This window comes from Nannospalax galili, unplaced genomic scaffold (genome assembly GCF_000622305.1).
Source record: "Nannospalax galili isolate Female #2095 unplaced genomic scaffold, S.galili_v1.0 scaffold335, whole genome shotgun sequence".
Classification (NCBI taxonomy): Eukaryota; Metazoa; Chordata; class Mammalia; order Rodentia; family Spalacidae; genus Nannospalax; species Nannospalax galili.
Window position 1 is genome coordinate 1,407,682 of NW_008337842.1, and position 17,409 is coordinate 1,425,090.

General features: G+C 42.7%; 1 protein-coding gene across 23 annotated transcripts in view; it reads right to left on the minus strand.

The window, feature by feature from the left end:
• The window catches only part of Ncam1 (neural cell adhesion molecule 1), a 320,740-nt gene extending 305,153 nt beyond the window's left edge, over positions 1 to 15,587 (minus strand). For 2 of the 23 annotated variants that reach the window (XM_008832769.2, XM_029563390.1), the window contains exon 1: positions 15,274 to 15,569. In XM_008832769.2, the coding sequence (XP_008830991.1) occupies positions 15,274 to 15,325 (52 nt within the window). In that variant the 5' untranslated portion in view covers positions 15,326 to 15,569. Of the gene's footprint in view, positions 1 to 15,273 lie in introns of all 23 variants that reach the window. The other 21 variants (XM_008832756.2, XM_008832755.2, XM_008832758.2 and 18 more) reach the window with 15 other exon arrangements.
• Between the last annotated feature and the right edge of the window lie 1,822 nt (positions 15,588 to 17,409).

A 17,409-nucleotide genomic window follows, 5' to 3' on the forward strand; every position in this document is an offset into this window, starting at 1 on the left:
TTAAACACTGATTTAACCAAACAACTATACTGAGAGACGAGGAGTAAAGGAAGCAGGTGGAAATAGGCAGTGTGTACATTAAACCCTCCTGCAAGGAAAAAGGTGATGAACAATGCCTAAATTGAAAGATTGGCAAAATATAAATATGGAGCTGAAAATGTAGAAAGAGAGAAGAAAGTAGAAAAGGGGTGCTTCAGAGGAGCCAAACTCAAAGACAGGATGGGCAAGGAGGGCAGAGACGTTTAGGGTAGGGGTCTAATGTATTTTATTCGAAGTCTTACAAAACTATTCAAGTTTTTAAGCAATGCAACCATATCTCTTTGCTAAAACCTCAATTCAGTTCAATAAAAGGAAGAGTAACAAATAACTACCTTCAATTACCTGACTAGGTAGGAATTTTCACATCTAAAAATGTGCTTGCTATAACTCAGCAGAGAAGACTAGCCATTGGCTGACCCACTTTCTCTTAATTGTAAATAAGTAGTGACGAACTTCAAACAATGCTGAGAAACTAAGGTCACTGTAGAAGAAGGAAATATGAAATAACAGCTGTCCTAATTCCTTGGGGATTAGAATGTACTGTGAGTTTTCCAGATGAGTAGCATTGATTGTATTGCCTCTTTTTTTTTTTTTTTTTTTTTTTTTTTTTTTAATAGAGACAGCAGTACTTGGTCTACGTTAGTTTTATCTTTCCTAACATACAGAAACAGCTTGAATGCATACCTCCCTTAGCATCTAACACACAACTAAACACTGAAGACACGTGTTCAAATGACTGAGACTCCCGTTCAAGTGACTGAACCCGTATAATTGTTACCTGCTCTCAAAAAAGTACATAATTGTTTCTTCCAAATGAGGCTACATTATTAACACTACTATTTACACTGTGCTTTGATATAACCACCCCCTTGACAGTTTGTGATACATGAGCTTTTTCTTTTTTATTCAAATATTAAATGGATAAGATTGAAATGCTTTGCATCTGGAGCCTGCTTTTCCTAATTTCTCTTTGTGTTTGTTTTGTTTCTGTAGCCCCAGCTGGCCTGGAACTTGCTATGATCTCACAGAGATCCATCTACCTCTGCCTCCTGAGTGCTGGGATAAAAGGCATGTGCCACCATACCCCGCTTTCTACTTTTTCTAATCCTTTCTTTTTTCAGGTTACTTCAGCTTCTTACCAGCAGTGTTACTGTCCCTAACAGTCAAGTTCCATCAATTCAAGTTCAAATCTGCAAGCCCTTAGAAATGAAGTAGAAGCTAGGAAAATGTTAAGAACAGATGGACCTCCTGAGTAAAGATTTAAAGGCTTGTCTATGGGTCAAGTACATACAATTTAATTCTTGGAATTTAGGATATCTATTTTGGCAATTAATTTTTCATGTTCCAAAGAATTAAGTTTGCCAGACAAATAACTCCCAAATTAATGAAGTGTTATCAATAAGATCTTTAGCAGTCACCATTATTTAAGCATCCTAAATTTTATGGTGCCCTCACCATAAAACCATCCATGGAAAATTGACAGATTTGATATTCTTGCCTATGCAAACAGAAATCAGAGTTTACATACAGCAACAGTGTGTGTGTGTGTGTGTGTGTGTGTGTGCGCGTGCATGCGTGTGTGGTATATGTGTGTGCACCTGTGTGTGCAAGTATATGCTCATGAAAGGCCAGAGAAGGAAATCACTTTCCTTCTCTATTACTCTTTACTTATTCCCCTGAGACAAGATCTCTCATTGAACCTAAAGCTCACCATTTTCTAGCTAGGCTAGCAGCCAGGAAGCCCCAATGTTTCCTCATCCCTCACTCCCAGCCCTGGGGTTACAGTTACATGCAAGCATACCCAGCTTTTACATGGATGCTGGGGATCCAAACTCAGATCCTCATGCTTGCGTAACAAGCAATTTACCTACTGAGCCATCTCCCCAGCCCTTGATATTTAAAATCCTACTTTTCTCAAAGTAGAGATCAACTGGACTTTGCTTTCACAGGAGAGAAGATAGCTAAGCTATCAGCTATGGCATTTGTACCTCAGCTGCAACTCTTGGCAATTTTGGAGCTCTCAGAAAATGAAAATTAAGCAAGAAAAATGGAATTTTAATTATAATCAATGCTTAAAATCCAACACTAATTCTATAGCCCTTCACCAGGAACTTTAGCAAAATGAAAAGAAAAGGAAAAATTTAAGAACTTCACTATGCACCAGACAGGTCTATGAATTACCTCATTTCTCCCTCACAATAATCCTATTAGGAAGATATTACTATCACTGTCTCACAGATAAATAAACTGAGTGTCAGAAGGATTAAGCAATGCTCAAGGTCACAGAAAATAGAGGAAATGCAGACCAAAATGCAGGTTTGATAACAAAGACCCATAGGGCTCCCTCTCCAGTCTATGCCACTTCTGTATACTAAAAGGAGGTACCAAATTAAGACAGGAAGGATAAGCACTGGACTGACATTGTCTCCTGCCCATGATAACAGATCTTTAAGGCTGCTAGATTTTACCCTAAATATAATTTTGATAGAGTAACTTCAGTTTAACTTGTGCTTGATTGTATCACACATAAGTAGACACTCTGAAGTGAATATATACATTTTTTTAAATGGTAAAAGCAGTGAATCAAAAACCTTGCTACCCTTTTACTGATCTGATTTCTTTTAATGCATCCATTTTGTTGAAAACATAGAAAGCCTCAAAGGATTCTACTAAAGCTGGGCATGATGGTTCACATTTGTAATCCCAGCACCAGAGAGATTGAAGCTTGAGTTCAAGGCCAGCCTGGGCTACATAGCAAGATCCTGACTCAGACACACAACCAAAATGAAGAGGAAAACTAAGAATGTGCAATAAACAGTCAAAAAGTATTTTAGAGGTATAGAAATAAAAGTTAGGGATATCAAAAGTGTTGATACAAAAATACAAAACATCCGGATCTAAAAATTATTCTCTCACTTGACAGCAAAGCTACCGTGGGAACACCTGACTTTACTGATTTCTTAACACGCGGATTTGCCCCTTCATTCTTTGCAAAGGTTGCTCATCACTTATCCCCTCTCTGGATCTTTCTTCTTGATGCACAGTTAAACATGGGACAATGCTCCCTCCAATATGACATCTTGATCCATACAGCACCCTGTCCATCCTTTTCTGTTAAGTGTCTTGGATAACAGCTCTTCCTTAGTCTTTGACTCCAAAGAACTCGAACTTCACTACTCAATGGAAATCATTTTAAGGTCATTGTGCTCCTCTGAATCAGACCTTACCTTTCTCCTTATTTCATACCATCCTCCTGCTCTCAACCATCTAGTAGTGCTGCCCATTTCTTTACTACGCTATTTGTTTTATAACTGAGCATAAAGCAATATATTCTCATCACAGAAAACTCGGATGCTAGAAAATGCAATTTCTCTTCTAGTCTTAATGATAAAGTAAAATGGACTTTTTCAACCAAGTTGGGATTATTTCTCTATTTAGCATTGTATCTACTCCCCCTCCACTTCACACGTGCAATCTTCTAACCTTGCCGTTCATACCACAAGGTTCTCTCCATTTGTTCAATAGTTCTGGATTATAGGCAGGACGACATCCTGGATGCTAAATACCACATCAATAGTAGTAGCTATTACTAAATACTACCCCACTACCTCTGGGTATCATAAAGTACCAACTGCAATTCATCACTCTCTCTGTCTACTGAAATAATAAATGTGAATCTTCTTTCATCTCCTTAGCTAGGCTCCCTCCAGCTGCCTTACCTGCCTTCCTCTACCTTCCTTCCTGTCAGTTCAGAGTTTCTCTCAGCCCTTGGGAAGAGTCCTTCAACCACTCCTGGTTCTCGGGCAATCTTCATCTTGATAATGATGGTCCTAGGCACCACATATTTGCTCTAGATGCTATCAGGTATTTTCAGTTTTCTTTCTATCTCCAAATAAACAGTAAGCTCTCTGAGATCAAGGTGCTATAGAGCTTTCATTTCCCTCCCTCCTTCTCTCCTTCTCTCCCTCCTTCTCTCCCTCTCTCCCTCCCTCCCTCCTTCCCTCCCTCTCCGCCTCCCTCCCATCTTGTCTCCCTTCCTTCTTCTTTCTTTCATTTCTTTTTCTTTCTCTCTCTCTGCACCCTGCAAGCAGCAGACTGAGTAGTCACTTGGTACGCACTCAAAATCCACTAAGTCTTCTCTATCCCGTACCTTCTCATATACTCTCCCTGCTACAGATTGCTTCATCCTCTTTCCAGTCCTACATTCTTCCGCCTCCCTCCCATCTTGTCTCCCTTCCTTCTTCTTTCTTTCATTTCTTTTTCTTTCTCTCTCTCTGCACCCTGCAAGCAGCAGACTGAGTAGTCACTTGGTACGCACTCAAAATCCACTAAGTCTTCTCTATCCCGTACCTTCTCATATACTCTCCCTGCTACAGATTGCTTCATCCTCTTTCCAGTCCTACATTCTTCCTTCTAGGACGGTAACTGTCACACTATTTTGACATATTGCTTTCAATCATACCAGGTCAGATATTGTGCACGAGAATACAAATACACACACCCCACCACCACATACACCACACACACACACACACACACACACACACACACAGGCCTCCACACGCAGAGAGAGAGAGAGAGAGAGAGAGAGAGAGAGAGAGAGAGAGAGAGAGAGAGAAAGAACAGCTTCACAAGACTTACTACTATATAAAACACTCTTCTAATCTACTCCACTGTTTCATTTCTCCTCTTTCCTTCTTTTTTTCCTTATTAATGTAGAGAGAAGCCAACTACACAGATTTCACTACTTACAGTTTAGGAAAAAATAAATAAAGATATTAGGATGCCCAAACCTTATTAAAACCTAAGATGACTAATCTCTGTAATATATTAACAGTAGTATGATTAAGTTTGCAACTTAAAAACACACCTGTCTTGCTGGGCCTTGTGCCTCACGCTTGTAGTCCTTACAACTCAGAAGGATGAGTTTGATGCACTCTGTACTACAAAGTGAGATCCAGAATAGCTTGGGCTACAAACGAGACTCTATCTCAAAAATAAATAATAAATAAGTAAATAGATTTAAATCTCGGTTTCCCATTCACCATCTTCTGTTTGGGATTTGTCATCTTCGCTGAGTTTTCATCTTTAACATCTCAGCTGCTAACTACCTTTATCCAAAGTCACTATAGCCATCTCTTTTCAAAATTAAGTCTAAGCAGCCATCCTTGTACAAAAAAGTGATTTTTATAAAACTATTCTGTTCCATTTCTACTAATAAAAGGTAGAGGTGTAAGATATTTTCATTTGCAAGAAATTTAACATATATTTTCTTATACTCAAATGAATAAATCAGGGCTCAGGAAGGTCACTGGCAGACATTCACTTAGCTAGTTAATAACAGACCAAACCTCAAACTATGATCTGTTGATCTAAGCCCAAGAGTTTCCCTTCCACATACCCGAACCTTCCTATTACATAAAGCCAGCACTTTCCTCAAACTTCACTGGTCTCTGAGCCAGATTTATCTGGATCCCCTTCTCTCAGACTCTAGGTCTCCATCATCTACTTAATCTTTCCTAAGCAGCAACAACAATCCTTTCACTATCCCTTTATTCTGTGCAGCCACTGTAGTGGGTGCGACACAAAACCAAATTCCACTACCAACTGTTCTTATTTATGTTTATGCTAACTCAGAGCTAGCCTCAGACACAACCTGGCACAGACCGTGCTCAATTCCGATCACTGGCAAGTCCCTCGAAGATTTTTTTAAAATATTTTATTGAGTTTTGTGCATTTTACATAATACATCTTAATTAAATTTAGACCCTCTTCCTCCTTCCTGCCCTGCATAGCCCCCTTCCACATATTTCAGGGATTCTGTCATAATATTAAGTCCTATCCGGTCAAGTATTTCTATCCAGATGTCCCCCAGTTGCAAGTTCATCCACTGGAGTCTAGTCAGCCCATCTAGAGTCACTCTCTTAAAGAAGATCTACTCTCCTTCACCGCACAGTAATCATTTGCCAATAGTTCCTTGGCTAGGGTTGAAGGCTGCTGCCCACTGCACATCCCCCCCATCCCCACCCCCGTATTCCATGCTGGGTTTTTGTCTAAGTCGGCATGGGTCTTGTGCATGCTGTCAGCATTGTTGCAAGTTCATACAAACAAGTTTCCAGTGGTCTGAACCCTTAAGCATTTTTTTAAATGACTGGCCAAGACCTTGGGCAATACCCCTCTCCTTTGCCTAACAATTCAGATTTTACTATGACACCCACATTACCTGCTCTTCATAGCAATTCTCTATCTAGTTCCATCTCTTTCTGTTAGGAAACAGGTCTTTCCCCACTGACCCCTGGTCCCTGCAGCATCAACTTCTCACTCCTCATCTTTCTCAGATATTAAAAGTAACTAAGGAGAATTCTGCTTGTCTAAGCAACCATGGCCTGTCTCCTTAATTTAGGGCCTTATCATAAGTGTCCTTCTTAACTTCTTAACTATTGGATCTAAGTATCTTCTCAGCAACCACCTGGAAGTTTCTACAGGACCAATATAGTATTCTCAAATTTGTTTTATTTTCTCCTTCAGCCTCTAGCTCAGAACTAGGCACAAGATATTTACAGTACAGTTTTTTAAAGAAATATTTCAGATAGAATCTCTTAGGGTTCAAGATGAACTTTTTAAAAGCACCTGTTGAATATTTACTGTGCATTTAAGCCCACCAAAACCCATCAGGGGAGCATTAGGAGCCTTATTTTGCAGATGGGGACACAGCTCGGAAGGGCAACCACTTGTAGACTGTCTGGTGAACGCAAACCCCAAAGCGCTACAGGCTGCCCCTCCCCATGCCAGAGCCTCTTCCCTGTGGTCAGACTCAAGTCACTGCAGGGCCATTTCACACAAGTTTACCAGTATCTTTTCCAAAGTCCTATGTTTAAATTATCCTTACTTTAGAAAAGGATTAAATACAGCCAGCCAATATAAACTGTAGGCCAAGACCCACCTATATAAGTAACTTTTCCAACCAGTTTGCACTTCAAGGTCTAATGCAATTTGGCCTCATTTTTTTTTTTTTTTCCTTCCACTCTTGGGCTAAGGCCCATCCAGAGCCCCAAACCCAACTACATTTCTGCACGGGTTATTTGCTCTTCCTGAATCACCTCTTCTTCCTGCTCTGTCTCATGAAGGCACACATTTCTTCCAAGCCCAGCTCAAGAGAGCCCCAGGCAGAACTCATTGCTTCCTTTCTTGTGGTACACGGAACCACACAGAAATCATGTCTCTATTTCTAAGTACAAAGGTTCTCCTCCTCACAAAGTGGAAAGTTCTAGAAACAGAGGCATGTCTTTCTTGACTTTATAAACTGAAGCCAAGTATAATTTCTTAAGTTATTTGACCTTAAGATTTTAGGACTGCTTACTAGATGAAGGAACTCAGGTATTCTTGTTACTCATAGTCTATATGATCAAGTAATCTGTCAGTCAGACTTAAGTACCCTATTGGCTGGGCAGGAAGTAGCCTTCAGTCATGCCTTCATATGAGAGCACCATCTGTCACTTCTATTTGAGAGTTGTTTAAATACCACCTTCTTGCTTCTCTAACCTTCCATTCAGAAGTAGATTTCTGCTCCACAAACTCTCATAGTACCCTGTTCCCTTCTTTAGTTTTTAACTAAATATGTAATTACAAATGTGTGCATGAGCTTTACTTGTTGAATGCTTGCATTCCTTGACACTGTTAGCTTAGAAGCCACATGAAAACAGTGGAGATGTATGTTTGGTTGAACACTGCACTTTCGGTTCAGGCATGGGGCAAGCATAGTTAGTACTTACTGAATAAGCAATGTGAAGATTAAATGATATAATGGTTCTATAAACCATATAGCAATGATTAAGGTATAATAATTGGTATTCTGTCATGTTTATCTGCTCTTAGCTATCTAAAACTAAATCTGCAGTCTCCTTTCCAAAGTTGCCTTTACTTGGCAAGGCTACTTCCTGCCCAGTCAGTAGGGTATTTATGTCTGATTCATTTGAATAAGAACAGCAATTACTCTATTTTCTTCTAGTTAGTAACTTACGAAAACATCAGCAGTGAGAAATAGAGCACCTCAGATTTCACTTCAAATTTTTTGGACAATAAAGGTCAAGTAGCTTCTTTATAAAAATAACCTTGATTTTGATGCACAATTCCAACCTTCAGAACACTGTACACACAACTGTTAGGTTCAGACTTAACAAACTGGAACCATTCACCTATACTCTTAAGCAAGTAGATCTAAACAGACCAAAGCACAGTTACTAAAGCAAGACCAGAGCTTTTCAGAGCCCTGCTACTGTATGAGTTCCTTCCAAGGCCCTGGGAGATGGGGACCTGATAATATGTTCTTGTGGTCATATGTATTCTTTATCTTTGCAAAAGCAAGGGAGTTTAGTATTTCCTTACAAAGGGTCCCCAAAATTTTATAACCTTCATGCCCCCATGAAACATAGACTCTTTCTTGTCCTCATGACTTTCAATCTTATAATTAAACACTTTTCCTTCAAAGCATTCACAACCACACAACAGGCATATTAGTTACCTTTGTTTGCTTGCTTGGGACAGGGTCTCTCTTGAGCCCCAGCTTCCCTAGAACTCTGTGTATAGACGAGGCTAGCCTTGATCTCAGAGATCCACCTGCCTCTGCCACCAAACTGCTGGGATCAAAGGTGTGTGCCACCATACCTGGCTAGCAACCATTTTTTTTTTTTTAAGTCTAGCTCTAAACCCTGAAGAATCCATGGTCTCCTAATAGTCTTGTTGAAATCTTTTAAAAATACAGCACCGTGTCTAAGAAACAACTCTAACATATAGGCATGACTAACGTTACCATTTCACAGAAGAAATTGAGACTTGGGGCAGAACTCATTCAAGTACAGGCAGCTAGGAAGGGCTATGGCTGGGGTTCTACTAGCCTGGGTACCTCTCTTCTTCTCCATGCTTGATGATTCCTCCCAGAGTTCCTTGACAGTGGGAATTATGTCATCACAGTCCATTGTGACTCCCTACAGAGCTGGTGGTTAAAAGTGGGCACTTGATAAACATAGCCCATAAACTGAGAGAATCCTTGGCAGGATTCTCTCAAACAGTGTGACGTTACTAGGATGATTGTGAATGGATGAAGTAATCAGAAACCAATGGGAAGGGGCAACAAAAGGTTTTGCAAGTGTTATCCCAGGAGCTCAGATGTTGCCAGTGTTTGCAGATACCCATTAAAAAGTACTCAGGGAGCATATACAGTGGGATGCAGGTTATATGGAAGGCTTTGAAGTCACACCAGCCACACAATCTTTGAAATCAAGAAAGCATTACTTATATCGGGAGTGGAAAGAATGCATAAAGTGTCCATTAAAATCTTTGATGTACCATATATGAGATAGATCCTTCAACTGCAGCCCTCTTTAAGTCTGATTTCTTAGAAGCTAAATTATTACCACAGGGAAGGAGAAGTGTGTCAGTGTAACTGAAAATCTGCTAACTCGGTGGCTGCCTGTAGACACAGCCTAAGAGTGTTTTAAGTGAAATGCATTGAAACTGCCTGAAAGGCCGCCATTTGGCACCCAGACCAACATCAAAAGGCAATGCTCCTAATGAGCATCTGCAGCTGAGAGACAGTATTTCAACAGAACAAAATGAAAGGGCACAATGGTACCACTGCCATTGCCAAATCATTTACATCCCTGTACATCAGCAAATGGTTTTAGGGCTTGGCACCAGGAGTTAATAACAAGAAGGGCTGAAGGGGTGAGAACTGTGACCTTCAGACTGACTTCTCTATTCTAATGTCCCACAGGAGCAAGTTTATCTACCTGTATTATGAAGATAGTCTCACCAATATATTTTCTAATACTCAGAACTCCAGGCCTCATAGAAGAAGCCTAATCATTAGGATTCAGAAGGGTCCTTGTGCAATTTTCCCTTCTTACACGGCTAGCTTTTACAATATTGCTGAGACGTGAGGTATATATTAAGAAACACACACAATTCTCTTCTGAACTTCACTCAGAATTCTTCCTTTGCAGCAAAAGGGATTTGAGCCTTATAGTGTTTTAACTCACAGCTCAAATGACCATTATTTTCAAAGCCAAATTATTCATGTTTTCAATCTTAATTTGTAATGGAGTTTTAAGATTAGTAAAAGCTATTTATAATTTGCTGCCATTTTTTAAAAAATTCCAGACATTTCTCAGTCTTTATATTTGTTAGATCAACAAACTGAAGAATTATCCATTATGAAATTTGCATTAAAATATTTATCTTAACACCATATAGTATTTATGTGCTCAACAGCTCTATACTTCAATAGTACAGGAGAGCCTTTTGAAAAGTCTTTGTCTCCTCCCAGGGTAAGACTGCTCCGGCAGACAGATGGGGACAGGTGCACCCCCTGCCCTCCCTTCCCTGCCAATTGGTTCTGGTCTCTATCATCACAAACCGAAGACTGTCAAAGAAAGTTCAAAATGTTCTTTAGCAACAGGTAGGCAATCACTCATTTTACACGAAGTCAAGAAAGACTGTAAAATATATTTGGAGGTCTGCCAGCAGCACGAAGCCACTTGCAGTCTGGAGACTGGCCACAGTTCTTGAACACTGATGACATAAATAGGGAAAATTCATCAAACTAATACTAAATGCAGGCTTCATCATCTTAAAAAATTAAGTGGTTGCACCAGAAACCCCAAAGTCCATATTTCAGGCAGTGTGAAGTTTACAAAATGCTGTCTACAATTTAAGAAACTGAATTCTGGCATGAACAAAAACATTTGTCATGTTAAAAATTAGATTTTGAATGACAAAATGGTGCTATTTATTTTGAAAGGCAATTAAGACATTGTTCCCAGTGACAGAAAAATATAGAGATAATATACACTGAGTTATAGATTACCTATCAGAAGAGTTCAATTAATGATAACTATATTCCAAAGAGAAGCACTATGTAAACTCTTAGAAGCTGGGGGCTCCATGTAACTAATTTCTCCCTTGGATCAGTACTAGTTGGAGTCAATAACCACATCTGCTACAAATAACACATCTATATCATCAGTTTTATTTTTGTGGATATTTTTGGCATTTGCTGTAATTCTGTTTTTACATTTATTTATTTATTTATTTATTTATTTATTTAGTGTGTGTGTGTGCATCTCAGCACATGCATACCTCTGTGTGTGTGTGTGTGCACGCACATGCATGCACACATGCATGCCATGTGGGTCCTGAAACTCTACTGCAGGTCATCAAGCTTGTAGCAAGTGTCTTCACCTACTGAGCCATCCCAACTTATCTTAATTTTTTTCTTTACAGGCTCTCCCTAGCCCCAGCCTGCTTGGAACTCACAATGTAGACCAGGCTGGCCTTGATCTCACAGAGATTAGTCTGCCTTTGTCTCTTGAGTGCTGGGATTAACAGTGTGGGCCACCACGCCTGGCTATATCTTAATTCTTGATCAAATTTAAGGAGCTCATTAAATTAAAAAAAAATCTTCTTATTCTTTTTTTTTTTTTTTTTTTTTTTTTTTTTTTTTCTGCTGACCTTGATCTCAAAGATCCACCTGCCTCTGCCTCCTGAGTGCTGAGACTAAAGCCATGGGCCATCATGCCCAGCTAATAAATAAAAAAATCTTATTTTAACCAATTGACATAATTAGACTTGGAAGAATTTCCTCAACCGAACAAAGACTTGAGGTATTTTTTGCTATTCCAATGATCATTGTGGAAAGAAAGTGATCTTGGGTAAAGGTGTAAAAGTATATAGAATGAGTCATCAAGTTTAATCATCCTCAAGTTTAAAAACTTTGCAAGTTTTTTATAAATTAAATTTTAGCCAGGCAGATAGATCTTCAGGATTTTTGTAGTGGCAGCAGCAAAAACTTACACCAGCCTGGTGTGGTGGCTTATGCCTGTAATCCCAACACTTGGGAAACTGAGGTAAGAGGATCCTCATAAGGTTTGATACCAGCCTGGTCTACATAGTGAGTTCCAGCCAGTCAGGGCTACATAAAGACATCCTGTCCCCCCAAAAAAGAAAAGAAAGAAATAGCCCTACCCCCTCTTATATAAATGGTAGGTCATTTTTCTATAATATCTAGATTATATTCTCCATTTGTCTTTAACCCTGTTGCTTTTGAAATTAATTCTAAGTTAATTTCAGTATTTTTAAATATGCTAAAATTTATTGACAGTAACATCTTTTTATATTTTGGATAGAGTCATGAAAGGTTTTCTATATTGTGTGGCTTTACTATGGTCATTTAAATTTGGTTCAAACTTCACATTTCCCACTGTAAATAAAAATCAATGAGAAGAATAGAGTTCTCTGTAATATTGCTCACAATGAACTTTGATGAAATGCATCTTAAATTGTTTGTCAAGGAATATTAGATATATTTTATATGTGTGTAATTTTTCTATGATACCAGACATGCTGCTGGCTATGAATCTGACGTTATCTTGCTAGAAAATCTTTTCTCTTGGTTTCTTGGTCAGACTGGCAAAGGACTGTAAAATAATCAAATGAACATGTAATTTAACCATTCCAGATCATTCAAGTACAGGATTCTGTCACACAACATCCAAAAATGCTGCTACCACACACTCAAGTTTACTATGCGGTTACACAACCTGTCCTTTTATTCCTAAGGGGAGAAGGCAATCACATGAGACCTGAGCAGTGCCTGAGTCATTTGATATACTGTCAGCACTCCTTATAGCTAAATCTTCATATGCACTGAGTGGAACAGTCTGAATTATACCATTGTCTCTGGATGTGCTGTGGCATTAGCATCCACAAAGAAAAAATAATGAAGCTTATATGCGTGCTCTGTATTTGTCTTATACTGTTTTAATTTTTTTTTTTCCCAATCCATGACATGAATTCTGAGGATTTCTTTTAAGGCTGCTTAAAACAATAGTTTAATTGAAAATTCTCTTCTGTAAAATCACTCAACTTCTTTCTTTTGTTAAACAATCTGGTGTGTGCCTTGCATGCCCCTCCTCCCCATCCTTCCCATTTGGTCTTAGAGGCAGAATGAAGCCGCTTTCACTCCAGGGAACACTGGTCAGAATGCCACTTTTGCGTGAGCATCCAGAAATGCGCCAATGTGGGGGTTCCCTGCCTGTAATTCCGAGATTCAAATACTGAGGGTTCCACCCATCTCCATGATGGAGAAGACCACCAGGCGATCCTAAAAAGACGCATGATGGAAGATCAAGTCTCCATTGTCAAGCTCCCATACAAGGGGAAGATGTCTCAAAAAACACACCCTAAGTGGAGGTCGGTCGGGTCGGGGAGACTCAGGAACCAGAGAGGCCGGGGGCCAGGTGGTGGCCCTCAGCCCAACATGCTCTGCCAAGACCCGCCCTGCCCCGCCCCACCCCACCCGGCCCCGCCCCTCAGCCAGCGCCTGGTCCTTGGCCCGCGGGTCAGCGCACGCGCGTCCATGCTCCTGGTCACCACTCTAGGGCCCTTGTCGTCTGCATGTTCCCAGGCGAAGCGCTCTGGCGCGACTGTGCACGGTGGGAGGGGAGCAAAGATACTGCAAGCCCGCGTGTAAAAGGCGCGAGTGGTGAGCGTGAGCGGGCTGGACCTAGAGTCATCTCGTCTCCATTTTATGTCCCCAGGAACTGCCGGGCAGCTAGGGGCAGCGTCAGGGCGGGATCTCCCGGAGGGAGGCGGGTGAGACCGTTAGGCAGGAACACCCGGGGACGAACCTGGCAGCTTGGGCCACCACCCGCGCCGCTATAAAAGCCTCTCGCGGCTTCCCGCCCAACCAGCTTCGCGCTGATTGGTCGCCGTGGGAGGGACCGGAGTTGGCTGGAGGCGGTGGCCCAGCTCTGCTCCCGTGCTGCCCCCGAGGGAGCGCACTGGGTGCTGGGGACCCGCCCCTCGCACTCCCCACCCGCGGCTCAGCAATGCAGGGCAGGTACAGCCACACCTGGCAGCGGCGCAGGGTCCCCTCTGCCAGCTTTCCACCGGTGCTGCGCGGCACACGCCCCCCGCCCCAGCGATCTGCCCATCCCAGCCAGATCTCTGCCGCCCCAGCTCTCCTTTTCTTGCTCCTGGTCCATCAGGACTCTCAAGCGCAAATCCTTGGGTGGGGTGGGGGCAGCAGCTGGAGGGGAGGGTGGGCACACACAGAAGAATTTTTCCGGGGAGGCCGAGATGGAAATAGACAAAATGCAAAGCGCCTCGCTCCCTCCCACCCGACTGCTGAGGATCTCTGGGCGGCGGCGCAGCCCCCGCCACCCGCGACAGCATCCCTACAGTCTCCCTCCCCAGAACCCTATTGTTCAGACTTTGCCAGGATCAGGAACCTCGCCCAAAGAAAGGAGAATGGGGCGAGGTGTCTTGGGCAGCTGGCTACCTGCCATTCTTCTCTGGCACCGTGCAAACCCTGGGCTCACGGTGCGTGTAAAGGAACACGCGCGCACACACGCGCGCACACACACTAGGCAGCTCGGATCACGCCCTCCTCGCCCTCCTCCCCACCGCACTTCCTCCTGTCAAAACGCACCGCTCGACCCTCCCATCCCTCGGTGCCCGGACTGAGGGCAGGCTTTGCAACTACCCAGCAATTTGGCAAATGAAAAACTAACGTCATATGCACGGGGGTGCAGGAACGACCACACAGCCCTGAGATGCTGCCCAGTTTTGCCCCATTTTGCAAACCGTTATTCGGGGAGGGGAGGAGGGGGTTATAAGCAAAGGCAGCGAGCCCCACTTTTTACACCCCAAGAAATAGCGATGGGGGGCGGGGGGAGATGCCCTGGCCTTATTGTTCACTCTCCTCGGAGCTGAAGCTTGACAAGCCCCTTCCGGGTGGAAAGCGAGCTCTGGAGGCGACACCACCGGAGCCCTGGCATCCCCCGCCGCCCGCCTTCAAGGAAAGAGCGCTGCCCATCGCGGCGCGACCTCAGCATCTCCGTCCCCGGCGTCCCTCCCTGTCCCCGGCTGGCCCCGCTGCCACCGCGGCAGGCACACAAAGTGGGAAGGGCGGGCGCGCTGGAGGGCGCTGGGGACCGTGGAGCGGGGACGCAGCCCCAGCCCAGAGCTGTCCGGGAGGGCACCGGGTCCGGCTGGACAAGCAAGGAGGATGCGCTGCGCTTGCTTCTCAGCTCAGTGAAAACGACCAGTCTTACTTAGCATTCTACACGAAATCACCCAAAGAGCCAGCCGTGTTCCTCGGGAGGGGGAAGGACAGGGGCAAGGGGACAGTTAGCAAACCAGACCGAGAAATTAGAATAAAAATAAAAATTGTACCTGCAGTTCCCAGGAAAAACAAAGTCCAGATGAGATCCTTAGTTTGCAGCATTTTAAACTGCCTGCTGGGAGCGATGTTCTTGCCGCGGTAAATTCTGTGCCTTCCCCTTGCAAGCGAATGTGGACGGCGGCAGAGCAATGGACCTAGGGACAGACAATTGCCAGGCTGAGTATGATTATTTTTGCAGAATTGTTTCCTGCCAGCGGCTGCCGAGCTGCGTTCACGCGCAGAGCGGAGAATGAGTGACAGTCCCAAGCCTCAGCACACTCGCAACTCGGAGATCCTTGCGCTGGCCGGGGTTGGCTTTGATGGAACAGGGGATGGGAGCGAGGGGCGGGGGGCGGGGGTGAGAACCTCACTGTGTCCTTCCACCACGCCGACCACAAATAGTGCCGAACATCAAGGAGGTAAGAGACAGGGGAGGCAGATGCGGCCGCCTGCAAAACGCGGCCTGGAGTTACTGAGGGAGCCGGGTCCTATCGCATGCAGTTAGGCAGAGCTGGGATATTCTTCCTCCTCCTTCATGTCCTGGAGAATCCTTCTCCTACCCAGCGTGCCTTCATCAGTACTTTGAACATTTTAATAACCGGTAAAAATAATTAAGACAAAATTTGTGATTCGGTTAGGTTTTCAGAGTTACAGAATCCCTCGTTTTAGATCCTAAGGTCTTTGCAATAGGAAACATATAGCTTCTCTCTCTCTCTCTTTTTTTTTTTCCTTTTTAAATACAGGAAATTAGAAATTTGGAGACTGGGGGATTGTTGCTGAGGTTTGTTTTGGAATTGTTTGTATGTCTGTGTGTTTGTTTTCTCCTGGCTTTGAAGTTTGCCTTCTTACAGAGGGACAACACATAGAACACCAAAGCAGATCCCAGGGGAGGAGGTGGGACGCCAGTTAGAAGAAAATGCAGATGCTTAGAACTGGCAACCAGAAGAAATGTTCTCGTGTACAAGTATTGAAATCTCTCTCTCTCTCTCTCTCTCTCTCTCTCTCTCTCTCTCTCTCTCTCTCTCTCTCTCTCTGGCCAAGCCTTCTCTGTAGGTTTTATGACAAAATAACAATATTAACATTATTTTTCTTCAAGAAGACACAACCTATCTTAGGTATATGAAAATCAAATATTACTGAAATATCAACATAAAGACTTTCATTAATCATACAACCCTTTTTTTTTTTTCTTAAAAAGAAGGAGGTGGGGAGCAGGGTGAAATAAACACACATTTTCTCCTCGGTGTGCAAGAAATACTGATGAGGGTTCTCTGGAAGTGGCCTTGCTCTGTTAGCCTTGCACAGTGAGACCCTCCAACAGATGAAAACATTATTTCACCAACATTAATAAGCACTGCCGTTTGCTTTAAAGATCAGAAAGTAGTCAGAAAACCCACCCTCTGCTAACTGACTAGTCACCCTCCATCTCACCTCCCCTTCATGTCTCCTATGGTACAATATTCCAAGTAGACCACACCACATGCTGTGACTTCCAGGGATGCCTGAGAAGTAGTTCTCCCCCAAACGAACCCTTCATATATACTTTTGTAATATTTGCCTCATACTAATTATAAAAAATTCAAAAATATAGAGAGTGGAAAGGTATGACGAATAACTCCATGCCCCACAGATTCCAGAGAGATCTGGATTTTCTAAGTCTTCTATACATGCATGTGATTTTGTTTGTGTGTGTACATTGTCTGCCTTCTTTTTTCAGACAGAGTCTCTCACTGGCCTGGAACTCTCCACTAGTAACCTAGGCCTGCTAGGCACTAAGCTCTAGGGGTCTACCTGTCTCTGCCTCCCAAACCGTTGGCTTTTTTTAAACGTGGGTTCTGTTCTGGAGAACAATGTCAGGTCCCTGTGCTTGCAAGGCAAGCACTTTACAGAACTATCTTCCTAGCCCTGCATACAGTTTTTATAATTGAAACATTATAGCAGCAATTTGAAGCCTGCTGATTTTTCCTAATGTTTCATATAAGCATTTCCCTGGAGTCATGAAAAAAGCTTTCCAAATATTTTCATAACTCTGTAATATTTCTTGTATGGATGATTCCTCGGTGTTCCCCAGCATTAGATATTTAGATTACTCACAGAGTTTAATAATATAAATAATACTTCCATGAACTTCTACCCATAAGTATTTG